We start from the raw sequence: 15,487 nt of genomic DNA, 5'->3' as shown, positions 1-15,487 counted from the left end.
GAGTTTTTGAGTAAACACTTTAGGAACAGAGGCTACATTTGGCAAGTCGCAGTCACCTCCTAACAGCGACGGTGTCTCTGAATGTAAATAAGAACATGTTTCCCTGCCATCGAGAGTGTTGTATTATTGCGTGTTTTGCTACGATAAAGAATCAAGGATAGTCATTCTCTCCTTGTGCAAATATTGGCCATCAATATAGAAAGCCATGCATCTGCTAGAGAGAGCAAGATAACACTGTCTGCTGCTAAAATATGGTAGATAACAAAACGTGTCCTTGTTTGGCTTCCTCAAATATATTGCAAGACAGTGGGGAAATTAGCTTTGACTGCTTTTAGGCATGTTTGGATTATAACTTGATCAAAAAAAAAATCTTCTTACTTGTCATCTGTCACCAAACTTTTAACTGAAATCAACTCTGAAATCAAGGAGAGCAGTATTAGCCGTGATGCTAACACTGCTAACCTTGTCTTCTCGTTGATCTGCATGGTACCATGATTTAATCACAAAGATTAAGAGGAAATCAGGACACTTGAAAATGAACAAGCCTTTAAATACTGTAAGTAGATAATTTTATTTGGTATTATTGCAATTTTTAATATGGTGACGTCTTTAATCAGAGTTAAACAAATCAATTTAAAATATTTTTTGTGGCCTTCACAAATAGGCCAGACTCACACGATGTTGAAGTGAACCGCAGTTTTAGTACACATCGCATTGGCATCGAAGCTCAATTTTGATTCGTTGGGCCAGGAACTCAATGCCTTTCTCTCATCTCCTCGCAGGGAAGGCCAATTTTTTTTTTTTTTTGTCTCCGTCGGGACGCAGATGGACGGTCTCTCATGGCCGCTGCTCAGTCAGCTAAACAACTTTATTTTTGCGCAGCTGTCTACAAAAAGTGCTGTGAAGTAGAAAGCGGCTATCCCTTCGCGAAAACTTCGGCGGGTATCAGTGCGGACTCCTGTACGGCGGCAGACAGAGAAATTCAGACGAACAATATTCACGGTCGTCGAAACAAAGCGCAGATGTGTAAGGCTCGCCTTAAATGTCTTTCTTGTGATTTTCATTTATAAACAAATTCATCAAAGCACCTTCTCTCGAGGACGCTGCAGACAGCCCAATAGAAGCAGTTAATCTTTCAGCGCGGGGAGGAAAACGCAAGTGTAAATACAATGTGACTGTTCTCTTTTCCTATCTTTAGGCCTCAGCAACCCTTGGGAAGACAACCTTCATCTAATTACTATAGTAACTGACAGCATTGTGGCCTGGTAATTTGATTTATATTGAGTTATACAAGGAACGGATTAACTTCTTATAAAAAATGCATAGCTTCGCCTACACGGACGCAACTTTATTTTTTTGTACTCCTATTTTTTCTTTTAACACTTGCCCTTTACATTGCCTTTCATCCAGAGGATGGATAATACCCTTCATTTTCTCCGACTCGCCTGTGTTTTTCTGCAGAATTATGGGCTGAGCCCCAGCCTTCTGGAACGGAACCCTAGAATATATTTACAATTCTTTCAGGTACAACAAGTGTCGCATCTATCCCTCCATTTAATGTTGGTTGTCAGCACAGGTGGGTGAGTGAGTGAGATCATTGGTGTGCGGTGCATGATATTGATTGACAATATTCGGTGTTCAAAGATCCAAATTCTCAATGTATGAGTTGCACAAGTAATGATATGATATTGTAACTATTTTAAATATTTAAATTTGTATGTTGGGGAAAGGATGGAAAACCGTCTTACGCATAAACCTGGTGAGTTTTGAGAAGTTCAGAAGTTAAACAGACTATATTGCTCTATATTTGAATAAATGTGTGGTGTCAGAAAACAAATGCATACTGTACCCGCAGCAGTGCCAAATCATGAAATGAAATGGAAATATCCTTCTTTAAAATAATGTTGCTGAGAAATTCTGGCCTTTGGGGGGTACATTTCCTGAAATTCCACCCCTGCTGGCATGTTTGCTTCATGAATTTTTGGACGTGGCTAGTCTCAGTGGCTTTGGCCCACTTTGTTTAAGGAGTTCCACCAGATCAGTTCCCCCAAGTGCAATGAATCACAACCAATTTTTTGAGTGCAGTATATGTATTTTTTCTTTTCAATCTGGAACCATGCTATGAACCATGTGTGGGTGGTATGCTCAGCATGTATCAGTGTAGATGTTATGTATGTTAAATGTATGAGATTGGCAAACAGCAGTACAATCAAATGAAGCAAATTAAGTGCCGGGTGCAATGCGGCTGTTATGTCATTTTCAGAGTCCCCTCCATTTAAAATCCCACTATTATTTTAATATTAATTCAGAAGTTAACAAAAGATGCTCTTCACACAAGGACATAAAGTATTCACATTGTTTACACGGCTCTGCCAGATTAATTACCGTCCTAGAGGTGAGCTATTGCTAAACTAATTAACCGTAGGATCGTTAATTTAATTTTTTTCAGGAAAGACTCCTTATTACATTTTTTGTAAGCCTTAAACTTTGCGCAGAAGTCTGAAAATAACGCATAGGTCAGTCAAAATTAATTTGAGGCTAGCGACAGAAATTCTGCAATCTTCTAACATGTTGCAGAAATTTTATTAAATTAGTGGTTGATTCGCTCTTGTGTTCAGTAAAATGTTGAAGCAGCGCACACATTTCAGTTTGTGTACTGTGTGTTCTGTTTCCATTTATTATAACCAATTTCATACTGTGCCAATGAAGAGCCAGGGGAAATCTGCATTCCCGTCAGAACTCAGTGCTTGATGTGTTCTCAGTTACAGTATATGTGGATATTCTGAACTTATTTTCTGTAATGCACTGTTGTGCTTACAGGCTGCATGCATAGTAAATATACAGTAAATAAGCCATTTATGTTTCTTGGCTTTAAGGGGGGGGGAAACAAAATTTCCAAAGAGCCACAAGTTGTCTGTCAGCCATTTTTTTTTTCAAGAACCCCTGGTAAATGGGAACTTTTTTCTACCTGCTGTGTGATGTAGGCTACTGTATACTGCATGCACAGTCTAGGCATCATGCCTTTTGAGAATGTGCCAGGAATTCATTAGCTCGTTGCGCTCGTTGCGCCGCCTGTGAGATTCTACCTGTGCCAATTTCAAATTCAACACATGCCGCTCCAGCTACTTACCTTGCATGAAATGATGATAACAGCGATAGCTGCAGCCACAGTAGAAATGTAAAGTTGCTGTCCTGTGACATCGGTGGTGAGATGGCTAACGGGCTGCTTGCATTTCCTGTGGCATTCCAGTAAAATCTCTCCACGGTGTGGGTAACGGATCGGTGAGTGAGCGGGTTTGTTTTGTTTTGCTCAGACTTTTACAAACTCCAGTCGAGAGCAACCGACTTCAAACTGCCACCCGATAATTTGGCGGCAATTGATCCTGCGGCCTTCGCTTGCGCTACCTTTCTTTCTAAAAAAAGGTGTGTGGGGAAGGACAAGTGCTTATTTTATTAGCAGGCTTTCATTTCAGCCATTCGGAATGGTGCTGCCACCGTAGCTGCCCGGAGAGATTTTTTGTTGTACGTTTTGTGTAGCAATTCAGGATCTGTGTAGCAGTTCGGTGTCCCAAATTTGGTGCCCACAGGCACATAAGATTATATTTCAAAACCAACCCCAAAAACATGTTATTAGGGTAACAAAAGAAGAACACTTCCAAAAAACAGCCAACCAATGCAACGTCTGTACGAAACATTTTATCTTTCAAGCAACAGTAATCGTAAATCCCCCAGAAAAGTGGAAAGAAATGCTGGCATTTCAGTCAATGGACCTTCCTCAGTGAATCGACTGTAGATACAATATTACCAGCATAAGTACGAGAGAGAGAAAGCAAGTACATCATTAACATTGATTGAATATCAACCCCAATTTGCTAGGTTCACAAATCTTTCGAGTTGCATCGAAATATGTGAATCTCAGTTACAACAGTTGCCCGTTTAAAGAGCGTGAAGTCAGGGGCGGTCACATGACCAAAGTTCACAACTCCCTTAAGGGTGAGTTGTACCCTCCTCTCCTGGCTGGGGCGCGGTCTATAAATAAATATTAATAGGGGCCCTTTGATAAGCATGGTTCCTTTCTCAGGCGCTGTTATCCTTGATGCTCCACATAGCTGAGGACGGAGTCCGTCGACAGAATCAGATCGTTTTCATTGTGTAAAAGCGGCCTTCGAGGTTGTCATCAATTTAGCAACAGGATTTTGAGCAGCTGCCCATCGATCCCTAATTCATTCCCTCTGCGTCTCTTCTCCGAGCGTAATCGCCCAGATTTATTCACCTGACATCCCCGGTCTTTTGTGCCGCAGAATGAAAGACAGGTGGTCGGGCTCAAATAATGATGGAATAATTAGGTTGGAAAATGTGGGCTTTGAATGGGATTAGAGCGGACTCAAAGTGGCGCGATGAAGAGAAGATGAGAAGGTCAAAACAAATAAAAGGGGGAAAAAAAAAAGATATTGTCCTGAACGTCCCTGTGCCATTTATTTTATCTCTTCACACAATGGGTTCTCAAGGTATTGTGATGATGTAATGGTGATCATTATGAAACTATAATAACTCTGGAAAAATAGTTTTCGTGTCCCATGTTTCCAAGGGAGTGCACTAGTTTCTGAGATACTGTAAACACAGAAAGTGTGTACACAAGCGGGTAACTATAAAAGAGTATTAAATGCATGCTTGCTGTAGAATTGCGAATGCCTATGTAGGCAGATGATGTGAGTGCTTGTATTCAAGGCCAAGAGTGGTTTTACATGCAGCCTCTAATGAGCCACTAATTGGGAACTAAAACTCCACAAGTGTGTTTGACTTACTTTCCGTATAAGGATCTGCACCAAGTAATTAAGCAGTTTGGTAGAAGATAAAAGAGGACTGTTCTGGCTCAACATATTAGTGTTGTCTTTTGTTCACAGGAAAATGCAACCTAGTTTTGCGAAGAGAAAATCTGAATACTGGGCGCTCAAGCAAGGTGGTGGCGTGAGCAGTGTGTCTTAATGTCAGCATTTAAGAGCATTTCAGAGAAAAAGAAGTGTAGACCTTTGACTCTTTGTACTTTGACTCTTGTTTTCTCTCTGTGCCATGCTAGGGATTAGCACTAGTGTTCGCCTTTGGCTTCAAGTAGCCGCGGCCTGCCTGGATGAAATGAAGAAATGCTGTTTGGGATTACTGAACCTTTTGGGTCACACAGCGGATGTGTATTTATCAATAGAAAAGGAGAAAGACAGAAGGAGTTCCATCACACATGTGAAAAGAAACAACCTGTCACCTGAACTTACTTCATGAATACATGCATATCATTTGGAGTTGCCGTACCAGAGACATTTGGAGTTATGTTGCATGCAGGTTCCGCCCCTTCATAAACACTAATAAATAAGTGTCATAACACAATAAGCACGCGAGTAAACCTGTTCACAGCCTAGGCGGCGGCCTACTGTAACATATTCAGAATGGCGCCTTACTGTAAGCCGACTTGGTATAAAAAGTGCTTGTGGCAGGTTGCGTCAAACACAATTTTGAACACAATTTCAAACTCTTGTTAGTGTTTTTGGGGTTGGCAACACCCCGCATAAGGTACTGTGTGATTATGTGAGGTGTGCAAATATACCTCCAAATGCAATGTGATATTTGGCATCTGCATTTTTTATGAATTTTATTTTTTTACAGTAGTGGAGGCAACAGAGCACTAAGGGCAGAAACTGCCATTATAACTACTGTTTGAGAAGTATACTTGTGCCATTGGACATCTTTAACTCGAATTGTTTCTATAAATAGTGTTTTGATGAATACAGTTTAAAGTATACTGCCATAGATTGGAATATCTCGTAAGATAATAAATAATGTTTTCTTGAAATAAAGCAAAAGCTGCTGCTTCTGCTTGTATGCTTTTGTAGTTTTATTCCTCATATCTTTACTGGTTCCAAGGAATAATATAATATCCAATTTATCTCTCAGTGCAAATGAGTGGATAGCATTGATAAATAATGCATCTCATGTGCAAAGTGCTTTTAAAGCAAGAATGCAGAAAAAACACTTTACAACCGGTAAACCACACATCAGGGAGTAAGAACATAATTAAAACCGCTGAGCACACAAAAAGTAAAAACTTAAAAAAAATAATAACATGTTTTAAGAAAGCATTAAACATCCAAATTAAAAATATATTAAAACAGAATTCCAATTAATTGAAAGCAAGGGCGTAAAATGGTTTGTCGTTAGAAGCGGCTGAAAATAGTCGGTAATATAGGATGCAGAGTAGCATAAAACAGACAAATTAATAGTTTAGGCAGTATGCATTCGAGCACTACATAACTGTGAATTAATATTTCACTCTGACGTTTTGTATCTTCGAAGCTACAGCTTGGAATATACAGTAGCTCCATTCATGTAGTAGCCATAGTAGAGTTTTTTTTTAAAAAGGTATTTAACCTCATTTGCTTCAGTAAATATCCAGTTCTATAATATGTTTATTTTATTTTTTTATTTTTTTTAACAAAAAGTGTATTATTAACATTTTTCTGGATGACAGCCTTTGTCAAGTGAAAGCGCAGTTCAGTCCCTCAGATGAGCAGATTAGCTGCCGTTTTTTAATTGGGCTTAATTTCTTACCGAAAGGCCCCGGAGCATCTCCCCGCGGAACAAGGAGGTCTCTGCTCCTCCGTGCGCCTCCGCGCGCCTCCACGCGCCTCCACGCTCCTCCGGCTTTGGCAGCGGAGTCAGAGTCTCCCTCGACTGGAGACTTTTTTCTCCTGCCAGGAGCCCGCAGCCAGAGTAAGCAGGCCCATCTGAGGACCGAGAGCCGCTCAGACAGGGGAACGAGCCACAGGTGAGAGTTTGGGACGGCGTCCAATCCCAGGCAGGCCAGAAGGCTTACTGTATATCGGACCAATATATACAAAGACCATCTGGACCCAAATCTGGTCGCTATGGTGAAAAACAGTAAAGTGCTATACGCTTTGCAGCTTGAATTGCACCGGATTGTCTGTTCTTTTTTTTCTTGAACTTGAACTGTATATTACTTCTTGCCTTTTCAGCATATATCAGTAATCACTCCTGTCTATAGAAATGTATAAATCGTAAAATTTCACATGGTATCGAAGTTATAGTTGCATATTCACAGAGGCAGTTCATGTTGGGTGTCCTCAGTAATGCTTCAACTTGGAATTGAAGCAGCCTCAGAGTGGAAAGGCCAGTTCCCAAACATTCTACTAATTGTACTAAACCACCACGTTTTTATCATCAAATTATATGAATGCATTGTTCAGCTATGAAAATGTAGCACAGGTACACCCCCTAATGTACTTTCACAATTTAAGAGCTGACATTAACAAATATGACTGAAACCGTTAACTATATAAGTGACTTCTTATGAGGAGTGATTGTATGCCAGTTCTGACAATTTAGCAATTATTTTAACTATTGCATGAGCCCCTCTAGTGGTAGGAGCATGCAAGTCTAAATGAGGTTCATACAGTGTGTTTCAGTTCTTATGAAGATTTTCTGCAGGACTGAGAGAAAATGTTGTACCAAAACCATAAACCTTCATTTTAAATACAGCACTGCTCTGTGATACAAGATGACAGATGCACAATAAGTATTAAATATTGCACTTGACTCCCTTTCTTACAATCACAATGGTTAAATGTGGTCAGATTGTTTTATGTAACATTATGATATCTATTACGTTTGCTTTTGTATTGGAAGCTTTTATCGTTGGAGGTAATTATTGTGTTTTTTCATGTGTGAGCGACTGTAAAAGGCAGAGGACAAAGCGCACAGGAGAACCTTGTGTTTGCGTGTGCGAGCAGACGACTGCCTCGCCATCAGCGTACATTAAACTAATTCAGTTTACGCATAATTAATTCAAGCCGTCAACACCAGGAAATCGTGTTATTTCCCAGTGTCAAAGGCTGCAGTCGCTACGTAGCGATTCAGTGTATAAAACCAGTGAAACAGAACCGCATTAACACTTCAACTCCGTATTTGTTCGGTCAGGGTTGAACATCTGTTCGGGAACTAGAAGGCAACCGTGTGAGAGTTTTCTAACTGTTCGCAAGTCTGAAATACCGGTGTCGGTGTGCTAGGGGTGGGGGATGGAGGCAGTGGGCCAGGTGTGGTGTAGCACCATCTTGATACCCAGGTGCATGTGGTGTGTGTTCAGCCTAGGTGGGTGTGGTGTGCGGTCATCTCAGGTGGGTGTGGTGTGAGGTGAACCCAGGTGGGTGTGGTGTGAGGTGAACCCAGGTGGGTGTGGTGTGAAGTCAGCTCAGGTGGGTGTGGTGTGAGGTCAGCGCAGGTGGGTGTGGTGTGAGGTCAGCGCAGGTGGGTGTGGTGTGAGCTCAGCCAAGGTGGGTGTGGTGTGAGCTCAGCTGAAGTGGGTGTGGTGTGAGGTCATCTCAGATGGGTGTGGTATGCGCTCAGCTCCCCCCCCCCACACACACACACACAGACGGGGCTCTCATCAGCATTCCCGCCCGGCAGCTGCGGCACTTCCGCTCTCCGGGGTGATTTGGAGAGGGCTTAGGTAGGCGCGGGGCAGGTACTTTATGGGGATGCTTCTCAAATCCGGGAGATGCATGGGGTAGGGAAAGTGAATCAAATGAAATGGCGAAATGTCAAACCAAGCCCTCCATACAAATCAACCCGGGGAGGAAAATTAAAAAACAAAAAGGCCGGAGGACCGCCTACTTTCGGCGCTGAATTAATTCACCTGCGAATGCCGGCGTTCGATGACAAAGGGGGCGATCATTGTTATTCGTTCATTTCGTGCTGCATGAATCACCGCTTTAATCCTCTTTAACAAATCTCTTTCTAAATGTGCACATTTTTATCTGGGTGTGGATTTGAGGATGCGAGACGAGAATGATGATTATAGATTTCAATGAGAGCTGAGACGGACGTGTGTGCATGTGGGTGTGTGGGCACATACATAAGCGTGTTTCTGTGTGTGTGTGTTTCTGTGTGTGTGTGTGTGTTTTGTGTGAATTTGTGTGTATGTGTGCGTGTGTTGTGTGTGTGCGCGTGTGTCTGTACACGTGAGCGTGTGTGTGTGTGCGTGTGTATGTGTATATGTGTGTGTGTGTGTGTGTGTGTGTGTGTGTGTGTGTGGTGCCTGATTGATTTATCTGCCTTAAAAGCTCCCGTGTTATTTCAAGTGATTTACTGTCCAATAGGAGAAGCTCTGAGCTCCCATTGTAAGGCACACGGGGATACAGAGCTGGAGGAAGGCCGGGGCGTAAATTACCGCATGGTGGACACCCTGAGAACGAGAGGGGATCGCCTGGTATGCAACAGAGACGTACGCAAAGACAAAGGCAGAGTTACACAGAGCTCTGAGAGAGGAGACAAATCAGCAAAACCCCCGGCAGACTGGAGGGCTCTCACAGCCCCGTCTGACTTCCAGGAAAACCGAGAACCCCCCCAGCCCAGAAACGCAGAAGTGAATTCTGCCGTCTAGCTGCAGTGTTTTCCTTTCACGCGGAGAAGCAGGCTGTGTTTGATCAGCGAGTTTTCGCCCAGCCTCTCCATTCAAAAGCATGGCACATCCATTTGGCACAACGCGAGCGTATTGACTCTTTCTATTTTGCAAAGAAAACAATGGCAAAGTATGTATTTATTTATTTTGGCACCGCTGGGAGTAAAGTAATGATTGTACTGGGGATACGGGACGGTTTCACAGCAGAAGTTCACGGCTAGGTTAATGGCCGTTGCTGATATCTCCTTTTTGTGACAGGCTGTCTGCCTGTATTCCATGCGGGTTGACTCTCATGGCCAGCTATACATAATGTAGTGTTTTGACCTTTTAAGTGTCATAAATCACTCAAGGAAGGTCACACTGTAATGGCAGAAAACAATCTGATCAGTGCAAATCTGTGTCCTGACAGCCGGAGTGCGATCCCCATTGATCATGTGCAACCCTAGACAGTGTTCACAGCCAGGCAATGTTATTCATATGGATTTAGACATTCCACAATACACCGCAGACCTTACTGTGAAGGTGTCATTTTCCTTTTTGCGAGGTATTTTTATCTTTGGCCTGAAGCAGCCGTGTCAGACTGCAGGGGAGGAGGGCAGAGGTGTCTGCCGGTTTTCGCCGTGTTTCAGCGCGAGCGATTCGTTTAAGTCACCGATTGGCTAAGGAGTTGCTCCACCTTGTTCTCGATGCCTTATTTGGCTGCTGATTGAAAGGAAAGCACATATACCTGCAGGCACTGTGGCCCCCCAGGACTGTAGTTTGACACCCTTGAACTAAAATAAAAAAATGATTGTTTTACTTCATTGCAAAAATAGGCAGCGTTTATTTATTGAGAGTTTGAGCTCCAGGTCTTTTCTTTTAGTCATCCTCATTTTCTAACAGTTGTGTTCAAAGAGCATTTTCTCTCTCATGAGGTCCGCAATGCCTAAAAATAATTCTCATGATCCACATGTATGTAACATTGCCACGGTTACTCATGCTTGCCATGTTGTATTTTCGTATTGGTGGGAAATTATCTTGGAAATCTTGTTGGATCTTGTTTCATCCCACATAGGGGTCACATGTGCTACAGAGATGCCATTTTCACTTTGTCACGGAACTACCCCGCCCACGGTACAGAGCATTGCATCGCTTCTGTTGTGATCGTCTGAGAAATGACCAATGAAATATATTCCTGTATTCCTGTTCTCTCTCTCTCTCTCTCTCTCTCTCTCCTCCTCTTCCTCCCCCTCTCTCTCTTTCTCTCACATCCCTGTCAAGATCTTATTCTGGGGGCCCCTCCTCATCCTGCACAAACAGTCACACCGCCGGTGCTGTTCTGTTGCTAAGGAAAAGTCTGCCATGAGGGAAAAACATTGACTTTGTTTTTTGGAGAAAAAAAAAATGGTACAAACATGCCAAGATGGCCCTGTGAGTCATTCTGGATGAGGCTATCTGCAAAATCCATTTAAAAATAATTGCAACAGCAATGATTTCAGGTTAAAGTGCACAACCTGAATTTTTGGGGGTGCTCCTTTGAGTGTGATGCGGGGGCCTCCTTTTTTTTTATCTCTGGAGGAACGGACAGGGGAAGCTGTCACCGCCTCTGACGTGGTGGGTCCCTCTGTGTCTTCGCAGGTTCGACTACCAGGAGCTGCTCCACAACTCCAGCTTCTGCCTGGTGCCCCGAGGGCGTCGGCTCGGCTCCTTCCGATTCCTGGAGGCTCTGCAGGTACGGCGTCTGAACTTTCTCCAGACAACGGGGCGAAAACCCTGTCCTTCTAACCCCCCCCCCACCGCCCTCCATATTACTAAGTGGTTCCCAAGGAAACCAGCAGAAGTCATCGGCAGTTGAAGTTTATGCCGCTGCGTTTTTGCCGGCCCCCAGGCTGCAGACCTGATGTTTGGGTTATTGGTATTGACAATCTGTCATATTTTCAAAAGCTGCCTAAAAACAGGACGGGGGGGGGGGGAGCGGGGGGGAAGGGATGGGGGGGGGGAAGAAATGTTGTGCTGTAGAAACAGAAGCTGCCTATTTTTATCTCTCCCACCACCACCACCCACTCTCATTGACACCTCTCTTTCTATTACCAGAGATGTGGGCTTTGTTAGACTCCCTAGATTGAAGCACCATTAGAGAACCTCTTAATGCTTCACAGAGTGCACGTTTAACTGCTTCTCTTTTCCAATGGCTTTATTGCCTACTGAGCCTACTCTTACCTATAGCTAATCCAACTTCTACTGCTTTACCAGGGCTAGTGAGCGAAATCAAGTTCACTGCTAGCACAGAACCAAGTACACTTATGATGCAGCCTATTTACTGTCAAATACTGTTTTTACTATATATATAGAACAAGCTGTTCTAATCTAGCATACAGTAGTAAGGCCAGAGAGAGGAAACTGAATTATATGTGTGTTGATTGATTAGACCAAGCTAATTAGACATATTAATTTCTAATTTATTCTTTTAATCTTTTTTGTAGCAATATTACTTTGTGGTGATGTTTGTTTTTTCATTAATGGTTCATTTCTGGATTTTACATTTCCTTAGAACTGTTGTTTTTGTTTTGATTTAGTTAAAAAAAAAGTCATTAGTAACATTTGAATTATGTAACCCAACATAAACAGTGCTAATGAAGGCATCATAATAACGCAGTTAGGCATATATAATAATCCTTATAGATATTTATTTTGTGTGTTTATTTTTTTTCTCTCCTCAAACCAGGCTTCAGTATCCTGGAGTCCTTTCAACCTCATGTGACCAGGGTAGCATTTTATTAGAGATGTGAACGGGACAGCATTTCATGAGAGATACTATGTAGAAACATTTTTTTCTTGCAATTAGGATGCCTGGCCCGATTTTAGAAACATGAACTGAAGCTTGGCTTCTTGTATTTTTGTTAGATTGTTTTACACATACCGTACCTTCCTGACGTCGTGTGTATCTGTATGCTGTTGCGTGCATTGTAACAAAACGTCAGGCTCATTTGTTTTCTGTTTTGGCCAGTATCTCCCTCAGCGTGAATCTTAGTACAGTAGCGTGTATATCATTTGGATCAACATGTGACCTGATGCTGCTCGTTCTATACGTGAAGTTGTGCATTAAAATGAGCGAGCTTTACTCACAGCCAGTTGGATAGTTTGTGGTGCTCGTGCTCCAGGTCTGAATTCAGCTGCTGCTGCTGTAAATGCAAATTTCCCATTTTGAGTCTGAATCTATGTCTATGTCTTAAGCTAGGGTTACCATTAGAAGCTTAAATCATGCAAACCGTGGGGCCCATTTCCCCTCTGTTTATATTATTTTGGTCTCTGTTAACTTGCTGCAAAATTTGTTTGCTTTCTGCAAGCGTACTGATTTCAATCAGCATGTTAAAATTTGCACAGCAATGCTGTAACTCAACTTGTGACTCAACTTGTATTTTGTTTATTTTGAATGACGCCGGTGGTTATCTGATTGATTGTTTTCCCCCAGGAGCCTGTAATCACAAAGCGGGATTACCTAGTTAGCTGGATAACTGCACTGAGTAATGTACAACTCGGAACAGGTCCTTTTATTTCTGTCCATGTTCCAGATTTGGGAGGGTTTCTGGGATTTACCCAATGCAGTTATCCAACTGACGAAGTAATCCTGCTTCGATATTATCACATGGCTTTAGATATTATCACATGGACAAAGCCCTTTCTGTACTTATGCACGTATGTGCATCTTAGTCACCTAACTTGCAGTAGTGCTGTAGTGCTTGGAGAGCATTTGGGAAGTTACAATTTGGCATAGTGGTGTCTTGCAATCTATTTGGTTCCTGCAGGTTTTAGGCAGTGTTCTGTTATAGGTCATTAGTTGGGTTGGCTTGAGCCCTCTTTAGCCTCTGTAGCCCTCTTTAATTTGTTCCCCTTATCGCTGGATGTTGGACAGACTTATTACCTCTGCAGTAATGTAGGGGAAAGAAAAAAATACAGTCTGTTTGTGGCTGGAATTAATCCCAGTTTAGCCTGCAGTGGAAAAAAGAAACCCATTGCATTGTCCATTGTGGCTCAGTACACTATCGGGGCTGGCTAAGGGTAGCGTTCAACAGGGATACTTCTCACTCGACAAAGCTGTACCTTGAGACCCGGAATTGCTGTGTAAATGGTGTGTTCAGTGCCATCTTTGTAAGTGTTGAGTGGATGCTTTGAGTACCCTGGATCTGTGGGGAGTCTCTGTGAAAAGAACAGCGAAAGGCTTTTAGACGTCGCGCGGGCTGAGCTCATTGGTCGAGGCCATGAGCTTTTCCCGAAGACACGAGTGTGGTTTCTGCCGCTCAGACAGATGGAGCCTCCTGCCGCCGTGTATACCAAAAACCATAGAGACTGCAGGGTGACTGCGGAGAGGTGTTGCATTTTACTGTAAATCTCATGAGTTAATTGAGTGGTGGTATTAGTGTTGGACTATATGTGAGTGAACTGTTTTTTTCTTTTTCTTTTGTTTTTTTTTTTGTTGGTAAATTTGATTCTTAATAAATTAAGGAAATATATGAGTATGCCCATTAGAAAATTGAAAAAAACCTCACTTTCAGCTTCACTGGTCCTGAAATAGTGCTCCAGCGCAGTACCGTAGCATATTACCTTTATAATAAGCTGAGAAAGAATGATTCATTGCTTGATATATTCCAGTTTAACTTTAAAGACTGGAAAACAAATAAATGAAAATTGATTGCATATTTCTTTTTCACCTTTCACTCTGAATGAGGCCAGACTGCTGGAAAATAATTCAAACTTTGAACGAGTTCTTCATTGTTTTTGTTTCATGATGTTTCACTGAATATTAAGCTCTCACGCAACCAAGCCCAGTAGAAAAGTTCAAACAAGTTCATTTACTTGATGATGTTTTTCTTCAGTTAAAATGTGTATACATTTCATGTCTTTTCTTGCTTCAGCACCACAGTAAGACAACTGTTGCTGACGTGAAATATTGTATTTTCACTGTATTTGTAGTTTCCCCTCCAAAAAAGGCATGCAGAAATGGATGATATTTCTTAGGACGGGAACAGGGAACCCCATTCCTGGAGGGGGGGGGGGGGGGCATCTTTCATATTTCACATTAATATTCAAGCCACTTTCACACATTCTCATTTCAATCTCTCCTCTCCATAGGCTGCTACTGGGTGGGATCTTTCATATTTATGTTTATATTTCACATTAATATTCAAGCCACTTTCACACATTCTCATGTAAACCTCTCCTCTCCATAGGCTGCCAGTGTAGTTAAGCATGGACATGACTCAATGCACATTTAGTGATGCACCTTAAACCTTAAATTTATACCGTGTGCTACTTGGAAGCGCATGTAGTATGATCATGCGTATTACTTGGTTATGCAGTACAGTACATGGTTATGGTTAGCTTACTTGGAGGTGTAAACTGCCACATCATTGGATAGTTAAGTATGCTCCTCCCCTTTTTTCTTCTTTTGAATGGTGTCCTGCAGGCGGCCTGCATTCCAGTGTTGCTCAGCAACGGCTGGGAGTTGCCCTTCTCAGAAGTCATCGACTGGAGCAAGGCGGCCATTATTGGGGACGAGAGGCTCCTGCTGCAGGTACCGTACACAAACAATCCCGCTCCTACAAGGGACAAGGGACACATCTGTGGTGGAAGGCTAAAAATGATAGCGGCTGTGAGAGCGGTTGTGCTGTATCACACTCGAAGGTGAATACGGCAACGCAAAGCCAGGTGCAGTTGTGTCTCTCTGAGGCCTAGAATAAACACGTATACATGTGCGTTCACACACTCGCATACACATTCACACGCTGGTAGACTGGCACGTACACTAAAGATGGAGAGTAGAACTTGAATCACACCTGAAAATAATAGAGCATCGTGTCTTTAACAGCTGGGGTTTTAAAATAAAAATAATGTTCAGCAATGTGAAAACGGGGTGCAACTCGTAGGTTCGACGGGGTGCTAATTAGAAAAAGCGAAGAGCACACAAGTCCTAACTTGCGCTGAAAAACAAATAGGCCTAAATCAAATTTCTTCTACACTGAAAAATTGTCGGTGTAAAATCGACTC

General features: G+C 42.4%; 1 protein-coding gene across 1 annotated transcript in view; it reads left to right on the top strand.

Moving 5' to 3' along the window:
- Window positions 1-15,487, top strand: part of LOC118230580 (exostosin-1) — a 177,641-nt gene that overhangs the window by 127,755 nt on the left and 34,399 nt on the right. Inside the window, exons 3-4 of the mRNA XM_035423707.1 lie at window positions 11,081-11,174; window positions 14,907-15,014. Of these exons, the coding sequence (XP_035279598.1) occupies window positions 11,081-11,174; window positions 14,907-15,014 (202 nt within the window). The remainder of the gene's footprint in view (window positions 1-11,080; window positions 11,175-14,906; window positions 15,015-15,487) is intronic.

This window comes from Anguilla anguilla, chromosome 6 (assembly GCF_013347855.1).
Source record: "Anguilla anguilla isolate fAngAng1 chromosome 6, fAngAng1.pri, whole genome shotgun sequence".
NCBI lineage: Eukaryota > Metazoa > Chordata > Actinopteri > Anguilliformes > Anguillidae > Anguilla > Anguilla anguilla.
Note: the sequence above shows the minus strand (reverse complement) of the source record. Positions and strands in the feature narration are given on the sequence as shown.